This window comes from Neofelis nebulosa, chromosome 16, assembly GCF_028018385.1.
Source record: "Neofelis nebulosa isolate mNeoNeb1 chromosome 16, mNeoNeb1.pri, whole genome shotgun sequence".
NCBI classification, from domain to species: domain Eukaryota; kingdom Metazoa; phylum Chordata; class Mammalia; order Carnivora; family Felidae; genus Neofelis; species Neofelis nebulosa.
In genome coordinates, this window is record NC_080797.1 from 56,807,407 (window position 1) to 56,823,298 (window position 15,892).

A 15,892-nucleotide genomic window follows, 5' to 3' on the forward strand; every position below is an offset into this window, starting at 1 on the left:
CTCTGAGGTTCATTAGGGAAGGAGGTCTCTGTGGCAAGCAGTGGCTCGTGTCTCCTCCCCCTCATCCCCAGGTAGGACGACGCAGTTGACAATTCCGCAGCTGGGTGCCCCTGTAGGCACCCAGTCAGAGACCGTCTGAACCTCTAGTCTGAGCCTGACTCCCCAGTCCATGCTGAACCCACCGCACTGCCTCTAGCCTCCACAACTTTGCGTATGTTTGTTGTGTTCCCCCTACCACCTGGGACTCATATTCCAGAAGCATGCGCATAGAGAGACAAAGAAAACATGCGTAAAGACACGGCAGCAAAAGAAAGTACAGGGTATTGAGTAGGCGGCGTCTGGGCCTTTATACCCGCTCCCTTCCCTTCTTGGAATGCCCTTGGCCCCATCCTCAGCAAACTCAGTTTGAGAATGTCTCCTCCCCCCTCCCCTGCGTCCCACCAACCCAGGGTAAAGCTATCATAGCATCAATCATTCCAGATAACCGTGGTCAGTTGACGCGTCCATCTTCCCAGCGGGGCTGGGGCTCCTTGGGGGACAGGCCCATGATCTTGCCTCCACGCTCCCCAGGAGGGCCCAGTGCTCGGCAGGAGCTTAATGTGTTGCATAAACAAATGGATCCTGAACATTGAGGCCTGAGAAACTCCAATTGTTGGGAACCTCTAGGAGCAGGTGTGCGCTAGGAGCTTAATCTCCTGCCGGGCATATGTGGTGTCATTTGGTCCTCACAACAACCCCAGGGCCACCATGATCTGTTGAGCAGAGGACTGAGGAAAGCAGGCTTCCTTTTGTGGTGGGCAACAGCATGTTGGGCACGGGTGCCAATGCAGCCCTGGTTCTGAGCCAGGAGGGAGGTCCGGGCCTCCTCCCTGGTCCCTTCTGGAACAGATGTTGGTGGCTGTAGTCACCCGTCCAGGGTGCTGCAGGCTGGCCAGGCAGCCTCGGCTGGGCTCTTGCTCTGGCCAGGTCCCCTGTGCCCCTCTGGGGAGCAGTGCCCCAGGGCCGTCGGAGGCCATGTGCTCACCCAACAGCCCTCGCTCTCTCTTGCCTACAGCTTGGACATGGAGACCCCACCCCAGGCTTTCCTCATCAATCCATGCAGAAGAGAGGCCTCCCTGGGAGGTGGTGACAGTGACAGTGACGGGGAGGGACCGTCTCTGGAAGGTGGACTACAGGTGGAGAGGGAATCCAGAAGCAGCTCAGGTGTGCACACCAACCTGCTCTCACCCCTCTCCTTACTCTTCTGTGCCCCCTCACTCCCCAAGCCTTTTCTCCCGAAGCGAGGCCCTGAGGCTTGCCCCACCCTCCCGAGGCAACCTTGGCATTTCCTAGGGGAGCTACCTCTCTGTAAGGGCACATTTCTGGGCCAGCAAATCCTTCACACCGGACGTGGGCACCCGCTTCGGCAAGACAGGGCCCGAAGGGATGTGGATGTTGGAGGAAGGGGCAACGGGGTTCAGCCGGGCGTCGATCTCTGTCATTTAGTGTGTCCACAGTGCGCATGCGTGTGTGTGTGTATATGTGTGTGTGTGTGTGTGTGTGTGTGTGTGTGTGTGTATGTGCACGCACGCACAAGGACCAGACGCAGAGCCAGCCACCATGCGCTTTCTGTTCTCCGGGAGCTGCTGCCCCGCTCCAGTCTGGTCACCCCCATTTATTTAAGAAAATCCGACACAGTGGTGGGTAGAACCCAAGAGAGAAGTGGCTGTGGGCTGGGAGGGGTAAGGGAGACGCCCGGCTCCCCACTGCCTTTGCCCATCCCGAGGTCCTCCACAGCATCCCCTGGTGCCTCCTCCCCCTCCCACCGATTCCGTTCCCTGGGGGGGATGGGTGGCTGCCCCTGCAGAGAGGGAGGAGTGGTCAGCAGAGTGAGAGGAGCGGCTAAGGCGTAGTGTTGACCTTGCTGTGGGCTTAGCAGGGGGACCGGGCCTCCCCTGGACTGCTCAGACCACAGTGCTGGGGTGTGGCTTGCTCAGGGCCGGCCCAGGGCTCCTCCCCCTCTAGGCTCCGCCCACAGCCGGTTGGGATAGGGGAGGGAGTCCTGAGATCTCAGGAAGGTGCCTGGCTTGGTCCCAGACCCCTCTGTAGGGTCAACTCCCAGGTCCTGGGAAGGGACTGGAGGGGGAGGGGGCACCCGGAAGTCAGCAGATGCTACAAGTGTCTCCCCCATTCCCCACATGTTTTGTCCACAGCAAGATCCTCCGCAGGGCGGGCAGCCGCCGTCTCCCCACCCTGCAGGACAGAAATCCCTGAATATTGGTTTGAGAAAAGTCTTTGTGCAGCTTGTGACACAAGACCCCCCCCCAAAGCTCCCCCACACAGGGGGAAGACAGGGGACGTGGGGGGGCAGGGGCGGGGCACAGTGTGGGCCCACCTCACCCCAAGCTTGGCCTCCATGCCTCACTTTTGGGGCAGGGGGTTGTCTAAGATGGGAGGAGGTTTGGAAAGAGTCGAACAAGGATTGCTTTCCTCCTAGCAAGCTCCTGAGGAAGGAGCCCTCCGCTTTCGGTGGCACAATTGGGTATGGTGCGAGGTGGCCGCGGGGAAGGCCCAGCTGGGGCAGGCGGCCGCCCAGCACAGAGCAAAGCTGCAGGGGCAGGGAGTACGACATCCGCTTCGGCCCGCCTGCGTCAGTGTGAGCAGGGGTCCCGGTCGCATCCCACACAGAGCCCACCCCCCCGGGGGGAGGGGGCGGGACGGCGCCTCTACGCCATATCTTTGATTCTGCGCATGTAATTGTGCAGATCTGGGGGCGCGGTGGGCCGCGTGGTGCCCGCCACATCCGGGCAGCCCCAACCCAGGTCCTCTTCGTCCTCCTCGTCCTCTTCGCCGGCAGGCACCGAGTCATAGGCCAGCTCCTCCGTGGGCAGCGTGGCGAAGGTGGTGAACTTGACCCGCTTGCGCTTGGAGGTGGGCGAGCTGGCGGGGTCCTCGGCCTGGTCCCGGGCCGAGCCGCCCGACGAGCCGTCGCCCCGCCCGTGCACCTGGCTCTGCACGCTGGTCTGTGAGCTGCCGCTGCTGTGGTGGTCGCCGTGGCAGCAGGCGGGCACGGTCTCCAGCGGGTTGCCCGCGGGCGGCGACAGCTCCGCCTGCCCCCGCAGCGGCTGCCCGTTGCCCAGGAACACCCAGTGGTGAGAGTGGTCCATGCTGGTCTGGCCCTCGGGCGGGATGCGCTTGTGCCGGTAGCGCAGCACGAAGACGATGCAGTTGATGAGGAAGACGAGGATGGCGAGGCAGAAGACGCCCAGCAGCGCGTACATGCCGATCTCCAGGTCCGTGAGCCCGCGCGGCATCTGCAGGAAGCCGGTGGGCAGCGGCAGGAAGTCTTCTGTGGGCGGCACCGCGGGGCTGGTGGTGCCTGGGCCCGGGGCCTCGGCTGGGGGCAGCGCGGTGCCCGGTGGGCCGGCTCCCCGGGCCTCGTCCTCGCCCCCGCCGGGGCCCGGCTGGCTGGGCCCGGGGTAGTCGTACGTGGGGTCCTCCTCATCCCGCCCAAAGTGCACCCGCAGGCCCACGGGGGTCGTGGCCAGCACACTCTTGCGCTTGGTTTTCTGGCAGCTCTCAGCGATGGTGAGCTCTGCACGAAGCAGTTCCCCTGCCCCCTCGGCCTGGGCCACCACCAGCGGGAAGGCCCGGTCCTGGGTCACCGTGGCCACCCGCTCATCCAGGCTGTTCACCAGCAGCCCGTAGTCCCGGGGGCTGTACAGGGAGAGTGGGGCTGTGGTGCCATCGCTGTAGGAGAGCCAGAGGCTCAGGAGGGCTTCCTGGAAGAGGAGGAGGAGGAGGAGAAGGGGACAGGAGTCAGAGAGCTAGTCCTGGCTGGCTTCACTGGGAGATGCCGAGCAGATGCTGAGCTCTATGAGGACAGGGACTGGGGTACTCTGCCTCCCTGCTGTCACTCCCAGCCCTGGAACTGTGCCTGACGGGTGGCAGGTGCTTAGGAGGAATTGTTGGAGCAGGAAGTCTTCCTCTGGAGGTTGTGGGGAGTGTCAGGGGCTCAGTATGGCCTCATACGGCCCTGAGAATTTCCTCGCCCACTTTATCCTTCGCCTCTCGATGGGCTGAACGTATGCTCTGCCTTGGGTCTACCTCAAGTCCCTTTTGCTGCAAGAGCAACCCCATATCTCCATGCCTGACCTTGGGATCATCCCCATGAGACACGTGGACATTGAGAACACACACCCCACCCCACCCTTGTCCTCTGTTAAAACATTCTGAGCACTGCCCCTCCTGCAGATGAGGAAGCAGGGCCCAGGGAGAAGGGATTGGCCTGGGGTCATGGAGCAGGTTAGGGGCAGGGGACCGTTGGCCCGGTGCTCAACAGCAGCCTTCTGGCTCCCTGTGCTCCTGCCTGTCACCTTTGTACCTCTGTCCTGTAGCCTATGCCCTGGTGGATCTGTCGGGCGGGGGGGGGGGGGTGCGGCTGTAACTGAGGCTCCAGAGATGACTGAGGGTAATTCCTGGGGGTGGAGGCACAGCTGACGGGGGTTCTCTGAGAATCTGGGAGGGGGAACCCTCAGCAGGAGCATCTTTGGTGGCAGATGCAAGAAGCGGGACCTTGGCCAGACTCCCGGTGCAGATGGCAGGGGAATGGGGTGGGTCGGGTGTGTAGGGCACAAAGGGCAGACAGATCTTCCATTCGAGCCCTAACCTGGGGACTCATGGCCCCAGGGAAAAGTGGAGTTTCCTTCTTCCTTCCACACCGAAAGCCCCCAGATTGGCCGGCTGGGCATCCAGTTACCTGCTTGAGGAAGCTGAGGGTCTGCTGGGCGGCCGTGGTGGCCAGGATGGTGTGGCTGCTCCCTGGGCTGGGCCGCAGGGAGAGGGCAAGGCTGGCCACCACCTGGGCTTGCAGCTGTGTGATGCTGACCTTCTCCTCTGTCACTGTTAACAGCGTCTCCCCAAGCACAGACTCCGTCAGCGGGGACACCACCTGAGGCAGAGTGGGGCAGGGATGGGCGAAGGCCAGGAGAGCATCCCCCCAATTCCCAGCCTGGGAAGAAAAGCCAGTGCTGCAAGAGAGGCCCACCCCTGGAGGCAGGCTGGGGGGAGCAAGACTCTTGGGCTCTGCCTTAGGGCTGCAACAGGAAACCAGGGTCCAGAGGCCAGGTGAGGGTCAGGGGCTTGCCAGAGCCAGGCAGGAACACGGATGAGACAGGTGGGCAGATGTTAAGGTCAACAACAGCCCCCCACAGCGATAAATAGCCATTGATGTTTGGCCTCGATGTCAGAGAGACAAAGGGGGAAGGTAGGGACCTTGGCAGATAGAACTCACGCTCATGTCAAGGAGGCACCAGTACCGACCAGCTGATGATTGCCAGGTGGGATTGTGGGCCTGGTATTTTGTAAAACCAGAAATCTAGATTTTGAAAAATGAGAAACCTCCCAAGATTTCAACACTGAATCCACTGCTTTACAGATAAATCACGTCTGCGGGCAGATCCTAGCCCAGGGGCCATTATTCACAACCTCTTAGATGGATGGTTTCTGCCCAGGCACCCCGCTGTAGGAGGGTCAGAGTTGAATTCCTAAGGTCCCTGAATTCCCCTCCCTGGGCCCTCTCCTCTGCCGCCTCTCCGCATCCACACCTGCTCTCAGGGAACACACTGAGCGATCTACACGGATGGGTAAAGGTTGATAGGGCTTGCAGGGAGAGCCTTCACCAAGGGGGCAGTGAAGGAGCTCACCTCTGGTGGTGAGGGGGGGCGGGCAGGGGCAGGGTGAGGGGAAGAGAGTGTGTTTTGGGGGCCGGCTGGGGTGGACCCCAGAGGCCCTAGAGATCCCGTCCCGGGAACATCTGTGTTCTCTGCCCACAGATCCACAGAGCTGCTGGCCTTGGCCGTGTGCCTACCTTGAAGGGCGTGGTGCCTGGCTCTAGGCCCGCCAGCGTGCTGCTGTCCACCATGCGTGCCACGCGGGGGTCGCCCACCCGCATAAAGTCGCTGACCAGGTCAGTGACCTCCACCAGCCAGTCCGGGCCCAGCATGGTGACCACCTGGTCGGTGCCCTCGGACGATGTTGTGTGGAACTGGGTGAACACCTGCAGAGTGGCGTGCTGGTACTGTAGGGTGCAGCCGCGGCTGGCGCTCTGCCTACGCTCCTCTTCCTCCTCGTCCTCGTCCTCGCTCTCCCGGGCCGACCTGGGGGGGTGGGGCACAGGGGGGTCACTCCCTCATCCTTGCGCTGTGGGTGGGAGCCGTGCAAAGGGGCAAGCCCCCTCCCTGCCCCGTTCCTTCTGTCTCTGACAAGCTTGGAGCCCAGAGTCCCCAGCCTTTCCTCTCCTAGAAAGGCACCTCCTTGACCCTCCCTTGTGCCTCCCGGCCTCTGCTGGGCACGCCCGGGAGAAGCTGATGTCAAATCCTGACAAGTGCTGTCTCTCTCTCTAGGCGCCAGGCATGCGCCTGGCCCTGTTCTCAGCTCTAAACTGGAGCGAAGGCAGCCTTGTTACAGACTGCCAGAATGCTCGGCCAGATTGTATCCTTACAGCCGTGCGGCAAGCAGATGAACTCGGAGGTTTAGCTGGTGCGATTTCGATTTCCAAGCAGCGTGTGGAATGTGTGGCCTGGTTCCCCTTGCTGCTCATCGTGAAACTTGAGAGCAGAGAGGTGAGCCGAGGGAGGCACTAGTAAGCAAAAGGGCGCCAGGACTTGAGGATTTGGGAAATTCAGCCTATCCAGATTGCCTAAGAGGCTAAAACCAGAAGATTTCACTGTCAGGGAAGCGTGCTCTGGAGAGAGAGCAGAAGGCGTGGCTCGTGCTTTGCTACTGCTCTGGACGCATCCAGCAACCAGAATATCCCTTCACACAGGTCTCTTGTGCCCGTGTTAATGAATCCTCACAACCATTCTATGAGGTAAGTGTTAACGTGCCCGTTTTGTGGACGAAGAAACGGGGGCACAGAGAGGTTATGTAAGTAGTCCAAGGTGGCCCAGCTAGTAAACAGCAGTCAGGATTTAAACCCAGCCAGTCTGGCTGCAGAGTTCACTCCCCCGTCATGACTCAAAGCAGCACCTGGTGGGGGGGGGGGCAGGGCAGGGGCTGGTTCCCCTGCAGAAGGCCCCCTCCCAGACCTACTGGGTCAGAATCTGCATTTGAACAGGCCCTCAGGGGATTCATGTGCACATTCAAATTTGAGAGGCTCCTATCCACTGATCCACCCCACCGGGCCTTGCTTTTCCCAATCTCTACAGAACTGAGCTGAGCCCAGCTCTCCCTTGGCTGCCTGCTTCTCCCCCAGCCCCTCCCCTCCCCTCTTAGCTGCCTGCCACTCTTTCTCTCTCTGCCCTGCTGGCTTTCCTCTCCAGCAGCAATGAGGGGTGAGTGGAGGACGTGCCCCAGAGAGGCATACCCAGAGTCACCTCTTCTAGGAAGCCTGCTTGGACTTCTCCTGGAGGAAGAGGTGGCTGTCTCCTTTAGTGCCACTCGATTCCCTGCGCACAGGGCTTCCCGTGTCTACCATGTTCGTGGCATGGCCGGGTCAGGCACTGGCCACACCCACCCCATGTCTCAAGCACCCATCAGTGCCTGGCACACAGGAAGCTGCTCAATATAAGTTTGCTGACTGCATCACCGACCTGCAGACTGTATACACCTGGGGTCTTACACACATGCGTGGATCAGACTATGTGCCAAGGCTGTGTCCACCTGTGAGTATCCCGAGTGTCCACTGTGTGTGGAGGGGCTGTACCTCCGGTCGGGGAGGATAGGTACCCTCCAGCCCTTCACTTGGCTGAGGCGTGCGTCCGAGAGTTCGATGTGCAGGGGCAGCTTGGGGACCCAGACTGTCATTTCCAGGGGGGCGTTGAGGATGTCATAGCGGAAGGTGACCCTGGCGTTCATGGACCCGCGAGACTCCTTTCCACTCACAAACACGTAGTCACAGCTGCTGGATACCTGGGGAGGGGGAGGGAGGTTGGTTGGCCTGTCTTGCCCTACAGGGGGCATCCTGTGGGCTGGAGGGGAGGTGACGAATTTATTTCCTCCGGGAGACGTCAGCCTCTGGTGTCCCTGTTCCCACTGTTTCTCCACCAAGCATCATCTCTCAGTGGCTACTATGGGAGGTTTTTGCTCCCTGGCAAGGAGCCAGCGTGCCCGTGATTTTACACAGACCACCCCTCAGAGGAGACTTCCGGTAGACGACCCCCCCCCCCCCCCCCCGCCCCCGGCCGGGCTGGCTCCCCTCCCCCGCATGACTGCCTGCGCTCTGGTGCAGGTGTCACTTGGTAGGACCCTCCACAGTGCAGAGGGGGCAGGGAGCCTGTCCTGAGCCCACGACTCCTCAATGGCCCATCTGGCCCTGCGGCCCCAGGAAAATGAGCCGCTAGTTAATTTCAGGCGCCGGGACTGCTCTAGCCCTGGGGTGGAGGTGGGGGACGGGGAGAGGAAAAATCAGGACAGACAGGTGGATGGTTGCCACCAGTGGGTGCAGCTTTTACGGATGCATGCCCACCAGGACACCGGCTTATACTCCTAGAGGTTCGCTGGGTGGGCACATGCCTGCTGAACACATCCTGGTGGACACCTGTGCCGGTACTTCAGGGCAGATGTAGGTGGGTGTGCACGTCAAGTGTGCCCAGTATGTACCCGGCGCACGCAGCAGTGAATCTTGTGTGCAACGCATTTAAGTGTTCCTGCCGCTACAGGCCACTGGGTGCCCACCCTCGCGTGCACGTGCGAGGAGGGTCTAATCATGCGATTTGCGGGCGTAGGACACTCTGGAGGCTCTGGTGGGGGTGGGGAGGGGGCCGGGGCTGTGGTTCATCTGTGATGAGCCCCTGGCTCGTCCCAAACTCTTGCCAGCTCCCTTAGTCATCTCAGATGGGGGTGGTGGGACGTGGGACAGCAGCCCTGCCAGAAATGTTCATTTCCCACTTCAGAAGGCTGGCAAAGTCCATTCAGAGTCCAACTCCATAAAGAACCTGAATGTATTTCATTGAGAACAGAAACAGATTCCACTTAACATCTTTGCGAATTCCCCTTTGGTATCTAAGCCGTCAAGACTTTGTTCTGGTCCATTCTGCGGCCAGGGTCGGGGAGCGTGGAGGTGGGGGGCAGGGGCAGGTGCTGGGTGACAGCCTTTGAGAGCAGGTCTATTTCTTCCTGATGCAGCCTGCCAGCACCGGGAAGCCCCAAGGGCCTGGGCAAGGCTTTTGCTCTGCAGGGGATGGGGCTGTGGTACCCAGCAATCTGCTCTGACTGACTTTGAAGGGGGCATTCTTCCTGGGTGGGGAATGGGTGAAGTGAGGCTCCAGCTCCCCAGACCTGGAGGGATCTGGGACAGAATGTGGGGAGAGAGAGCGAGCATACTCCAGGCTAGCCCCAGTTAGCCAGAGGGAGAAGGACACCCACAGCCCACTCCTCCCGTTCTCCTTCACGCTGAGCTATTTACAGACACAGGGAACAGATTCTGTTGTCTGATCACCTGATTTTGGCACCTGCTGGAGGCTGGCCCAACAAACAGCTCACCCACCACACAGATACTGGGGCTGCACCCTTGTGCATCATGGCCTGTGACCACCGTCCAAAACCAGGGGCAGGGGCAAATCTGGAGGCCCTCTTGGAGAGGTGGCAAATTGGGACATGTGAGTCAGACCGATGTCCTGTTTGCTGGGTTGTGAGGACCGGGGGCCCAGAGTGGATCTCTGGGGAGGAGCTCTAGCGGGTGGGGGGTGGGGGGCTTCGGGAGTTGGAGGACTTGGGGGCCTGTGCCCTGAGAGAGTCCTTCCTTACACGACCTTCACCCTTGGACTAACTCGCATGTTTCTGGGGCTTCCTCCCAGAGCTGAAGCTTCTCCGTTAGGTCACCAGCATCTGGGTTCAGGGCGTGTCCCTGAGGGGTAGGCTCCCTCCCTACCCCCACTGCCTTCCCTGATGGCTGTCATGGGCAAGGGCTCAATAATCACTTGCTGGATTGGACTGAGCTCAGGCTGTCAACACTGCCTTCTCCCCTCTGCCTGCCAAATGGCCTCTTTCAAATTCCTGCAGGAAGCCCTCTAGGATAGCAGTACCCAAGGCTTTTCCTCACCCCCCTCAGGCTAGACATGGGATGCGAAGCTATTCTCCCCCATCCCCATTTCTCCTCCACTTGCCTACCAAGGGGAGCTGCCTGGGATGTGAATCCCCACTGGCTTGGGGCTCCGCTCCCCTTGAAGGTCTGAGGCCTCTTTCCCTGTGTGTGGGGGGCCCATCTCCAGGACGCCCACCTTGATGATGTCCTCATTGTCAGACTCGCATTCCACCAGGGCAGAGACATCTAGGACAAGTCCAGTCACCTCGATGGCGATGACCTTGACAGGGATGGCCACCGTCCTGCCCGTCAAGATAGCCGTGTTGATGATCTCTGTGTCCTGCAGGGAGGGTGGGACTGTGATGAGCTGGGGTGCTTATGGTGGTCATCTGTTCTCCCACGACAGGCCAGCCAAGGCTCAGGCTCCTGGAGCCCCCGCTCCTCAGATGCACGTCCTTCCCCTGGGGACACCAGCACGCATGTGCAGAGAGGGGCCTCCGCCCAGTCTCACTTGCCTTCTCAGGTGCTCTGCTCACCTGGCCTCCTGCCACAGCCTTCAGGAAGCCACTGTGCCACCAGGAGACAACCCTTTGCCAGTCCCCCACCATCTTCTCTCAACATCTGACATGCTTCTCAGCATCACATCCAACACATTTGCTGACCATTCCAGGTGCCCTCAGGCTGGCCCAGTGACTCCAGCCATGGCACCCCCAAGTCCATTGCTCCTTAGAACAAACTACTCACGTTCCCATCACCGCACCTTTGCCCACATGATCCTCAGCCTCGAGCACCCTCCTCATCTCTGGTTATAGAAGCCCTTCCTTCCAGGTTCAACTGCATGGCCGCCTCCTCCAGGAAGCCTCTCCTGAGTGCCCTCTCCATGGGTGACTTCTCCCACCTCTGTCCCCGTGAGCCTCTGCTGTCCTACTCGAGCACCAGGCACAGAGCACCGCCTGCCTCCAGTGAGCGCGCGCGCACACACACACACACCTTTACTCACAGGCACACACTTGGCCGCAGGCTCACACAGACATGTGTTGATCTATACACACGCTCAGCTGTGCACGTGCCTGTCACACACACGCGCCTGTGACAGATGTATGCATCCACTGGCCCAGTCACCTGCCCCGCTCACCATGGCTAGGGGCAGGATGGCTTGTACATCCCGCTGGATGACCGTCAACTCGGTGACCGCCCGCTCCAGGTCAGGCAGGGGGCTGCGGCCGCGGTAGTCAATGTGCCACATGATCCTCCTCTTGACCGACTGGCTGGTAAAGTTCTCCATCTCAAAGTCCAGCTGCAGGATCTCCAGGGGCCCCTGGCCTTCCCTGCAGGGGGGAGGAAGGAAGCAGAGCCCGGGAGGAAGAGCTGGGAGCAGCTCGGGATGAGGACCCCGATGAGGACCCCTGCCCTCCTTGGCATCCTGCCTCCTGGAGCTTTCTGAGCCTTTTCCAGCTACCTGAGGTGCCCGGACCTGGACCCCAGAGCCCCCACAATCTGAGCCCCAGCCCTTCTGTTGGTCTGGCTTCCTCCATCAAGAACTCCCCCACCCCTCCCAGGTGCTATCCTGCAAAGAGGTGGGCAGAGGCACCACCTCAGCTTACCAGGGGGGCAGGGGTGTGCCCTGTGCCCAGGCCACATCCACAGTGGCTGTTGAGTGCTTTGCCCCAGTCAGCAGTTCCGAGGTCACATGCCACTGACCACTCCGTGACTTGGTGCCCAGAAGGGTCACACCCTTCTTGGCCTTCACCCTGGGACAAAGTGGGAGGGAGAAGAGCGAGAGGGTCAGCCTAGGGCCCAATGGCTGCCCACCTGGCCACCCCCACCCCCCAGGCTGGGGCTGGGAGTAGGGGGAGCAGGTGAGTACATTACCCTGAGTCCTAGACTTCATGCTTGAGATGAACTTGGGGAATCTGGTATCATGTGACTGAAAATGCTGACCTTCAGTGGAGGCTACAATCGCTTCTACCCCATCTCTCTGCCAAGTTTTACCAAACCTCTACTTGCATACTTTAGTGACAGGGAACTCACTACTGTGCACATCCCATTCCATTCTCAGAAAGCCCTTAAGGATTGGAAACCCCATTCCTATACTTAGTCATGGGTTCTGCTGGGGCAGGAGAGAACAATCCTCCTTTGTCTCAATTGTAACAGTTTTCAGACAGCCGGAGGGGAGCGGGTGTTCCCTGAGTCTCTCTTTTCTCCAGGCCTAAAATCTCTAGCTCTTCCAATTGTTACTTTTTGCCACAGGTTCAGGTCACTGTCCTCTGGACACTGCACACATAAGTACCCTGTAGCGCCCTGTACCAAATACAACACTTCAGCTATGCTCCAATTCATACTGGCTAAAGCAGAATGGTGATCACCTCCCTAATTCTACATGTTTACTCCTATTAATGTAGCCCAAGATCTGTGATGACTGATTTAACTCATATTCACATTCACGTATCAATCATTGAATCAGGTCTCATCCCTTCCAGGAAGATCTGAACTTTAAGGTGGTACACTCAGGAGAGAGGGTAATACTTAACTCAAAGAAGTCGGAGGCTAACGGCAATGTTGTGGGTCCTATGCATAGTGCCTGGGGTGGGGGGAATATTTTGGTGGGGCCTTTGCTACATTCTCAGAATCATCCAACATGGTTTAAATTCCATTCTGTTTTGTGGGGATGTGATATGGCTTAAGGTATTTCTGAATTTGTGGACTGTATCCTGTTCAGGGTACAGAAAAGCCTGGGAGTCCTGAAAATTTTTCTCTTAATTCCAAGATTGGGCAAATGTCCTGACACATGGGCACACTACTGCTCATTTCTGACTCCCAGCCAACGGGCTGCTGTCTGATCTCCATTTCTTCTCTTTGCCTTTGGTCTCCTCATCTGCAAAATGGGTACACCATTTTAAGTTACACCAGCTAAGGCCCAAGGGCCCTTCCAACCCCATTCTATCATTCTTGATACCTATGCTTGTGAAAAGGAACATTTCTCCTTCCCCATGTCTGTGAGCTAGGGAGGTAGGGCAGAAATTTTTGTTGTCACTGGGCAGATGAGAACACTGAGGCTCAAATAAGTAAGGTGCCTTCCTGAAGTAGCTCAAGTGAGAAACGGAAGAAGTCGGATTAGGGTGCTGGCTCACCCCTGCAAGCGGCCAGGTATGCATTTGACCTTGGGATGCGGGCGGACCCTCCCCCCACATGCCCCCTACCTGAGTGTGAAATGCTCCACGCTGGGGCTGGAGGGAGAGGAGGAGTTGGGGGCCAGGTAGAGGAGGACGCTGAGCACCTCGCCAGGCTTGAGGGGCCGATCAGGCAGGCGGATCATCAGGTTGCTGTCCAGCCTGTGCTCCTGCAGGGTCCTCCTGGGGGGCGGGCGGAACAGGCTGATGCTCCCGATGCGCAGCAGCGGGTGCTGGGTGGGGCTCTCCGCGCGGGCGCCTGCCCCGGACCCGGTCCCCCGACGGGCGCCCCCGCAGCCCCCAGACGCGTCCGGGGCGTGGAGGGTGTAGTAGAGCTCAGCCTGCTGACTCTCCCCGGCCGCCTCGGGTTCCAGCCCATCCGGGGACTTGCGGCGGGCGGCGGGCGGCGCGGCGGGGGCTGGGGGCCCGAACCAGGCCAGGGGCAGCTCCGCCCGCACCAGGCAGGTGGCCAGGCCCCCGCTGAGGCGGCAGGAGCTCTTGACCTCCCGCGCGTCCCTGAAGGCGTGCAGGCGGACGCACGGCAGCCGCTCTGTGACGCCGAAGTCGTCCCAGTCGCGGCCGGCCACGTAGAACAGCACCTGGGCCTCGGGCTGCGAGGCAGGCACGCGGGCGCGGACGATGAAGGCCCGCACCTTCCAGTTGACCGTCAGGCGCTCGGGGATGTCCAGGGTGCTGGACGGCTGCAGCAGCTCCCGGGCCACCACCTGGCTGGTGCTGAAGGGCCCCAGGGAGACGTTGAGGACGGGCAGCTCCTTGGTCTGGAACACCACGAAGGGCTCGGAGCGCTGCAGGGAGCCGTTGGCCACCGCAGGCGGCGGGGGCCGCGCGTCCCGCAGGAAGAAGGCCAGCCGCGTCCGCGACAGGCGGTAGCTGACCGGCAGCACTGGGCCGGCCTGCGGGCCGGGTGGGCTGGGGCTGGCCGGGTGCGAGCGGCCGGAGGCTGGGGACAGACAGGGGAAAGAGCCCAGAGGGGTGAGCAGAGGCTGTGCTGGCACGGCAGGGCACCCCAGCCTCCCACCCCGCAGCGGGCGTCCGCGCCAAGCGCGCCCCCCTGTGCTGCTGTGTTAACCTTCCGCTCACCGTTGCCTGGTTTCTTTGGCTGCAGCGTGCGTGTAAACCGGACACTAGCGCAAAGCCCTGTGAGGCTTTAAAGAGGGTTTATCCCCCCACATCCTCATCTGTAAAATGAGGATAAAATTGCTTTCTGCCTCCAGGTGCGGTTGCTTAAGACTTCCCGAGTAGTGTGTGCGGGTAAAGGGCCCAGAGCGGAGAGGGGGCCCCCAGAAAGCGCTCTTACCATTCCAACCTGCTTCCACGCTGACGCCACCGGCATTAGCTTATTTGATCCTCAGATGGATCCTCTGAGCTACACAGTCTACCTTTTCCACGGATTCAATCGTGTTCTGTCAACAACTTCTCTTTTTTGAGAGCTTATTCTCACATGTTACAGGTAAAGGTGCAGAATGCTTAAGCAACTTGCCCGAGCCACATGAGCCAAAGGGGCCAGCAGTAGGCTTCGAACCCAGGGCCACCTGACTCTCAAACCCAAGCCCTTTCCTGCTCCCGCTGCCTCAGACGGTGCAGGGCCCCCAGAGATCCCTTGTCTCCCCCCACCCCCACGCCCTCTCCCCATGCACTGTATACACAGGGAATGGGACCCCACTCTCCCAAACCCAACTCAAGCCTTGGGTCTGCCATCTCTGGTCCCCTCCCCACATCTGAGCAGGACCCTGCCCAAAGCAATTCTACCTCTTGACTCTGTGAGGTGTCCTGAGCTGCCCCCTGTCCTCCATCCCCAGAACCCTGCCTTGATCCCGCTGCTATGACAACATAACACGGCCTGACTGGGTCTCCCTTCTCCCTCTAACCACCTCCCTGGCATCCACTCCCCCCCACAGCAGCAGAGAGATTTGTTTCTCCTGGACACAAATGAGACCTTGCTGGCCCCTCACCACCAGCTCAATTCCCTTTGGACACTGTTCTGGAATAGGAAGGACCAAGCTGTGGGGGTTTGAGGTTTGAGAAGCAGTTCTCTTCCCATCTTCCCATCGGTGCTGAGTCACTTTCCTCACCTTTAAAATCAAGTTAATAATAATAATTGATAATAATAATAATAATAATAATAATACCGGTCTTAAAGGATGTTGTGCTGTCACTTGCTCTGTTTTCGAGAATCAAATAAGAAAGAACTCTATAAATTGTGCATCGCAATGCCAGTGTCTGTAAGCATTTTTATAGACTCTCTCCCTTCTGCTTACAGGACAAAATCCAGACTCACTTTGGGCCTGAGTGTGGCATTCAGGGTCCTCTACTGTGGGGTTCCAGGCTCCCCTTTGCCCCAGGACTCCCCCTCCCAAACCTGCGCTGCCAGCATGACTGGACCATCTCTGCCTGTAGCACTTGCTGATTCTGCCCCATCTGCCCTCTTTGCTCATGCTGTGCCTTCTGCATCAAATTCTCCCCTTTCCTAACTGCACGCATCCACATCGGAATCCTCCTCCGAGGTCCAGCTCCAATGCCACCTCCTCCAGGAAGCCTTCCAAGGTATGACCTCAAATCCCTGGGACTCTCCTTCTCGGAGGGGACTTCGCATCCTGTCTTGTATGGAAGTTAGTTATCTAGGAGGCCGTGCACTGAGCAAGCCTCTGACAAATCATTCCTGATTGACACAGAGTGATTTGCAGAGACCTGTGTCCCA

The 15,892-nt window shown here is 59.6% G+C and overlaps 1 protein-coding gene across 1 annotated transcript in view; it reads right to left on the bottom strand.

Moving 5' to 3' along the window:
• Positions 1-1,597: 1,597 nt before the first annotated feature.
• Positions 1,598-15,892, bottom strand: part of TMEM132E (transmembrane protein 132E) — a 55,970-nt gene continuing 41,675 nt past the window's right edge. The window contains exons 2-9 of the mRNA XM_058703218.1: positions 13,204-14,134; positions 11,608-11,754; positions 11,139-11,331; positions 10,200-10,343; positions 7,685-7,890; positions 5,849-6,137; positions 4,739-4,930; positions 1,598-3,761 (exon numbers count right to left, since the gene is read on the bottom strand). Of these exons, the coding sequence (XP_058559201.1) occupies positions 2,706-3,761; positions 4,739-4,930; positions 5,849-6,137; positions 7,685-7,890; positions 10,200-10,343; positions 11,139-11,331; positions 11,608-11,754; positions 13,204-14,134 (3,158 nt within the window). The 3' untranslated portion in view covers positions 1,598-2,705. The remainder of the gene's footprint in view (positions 3,762-4,738; positions 4,931-5,848; positions 6,138-7,684; positions 7,891-10,199; positions 10,344-11,138; positions 11,332-11,607; positions 11,755-13,203; positions 14,135-15,892) is intronic.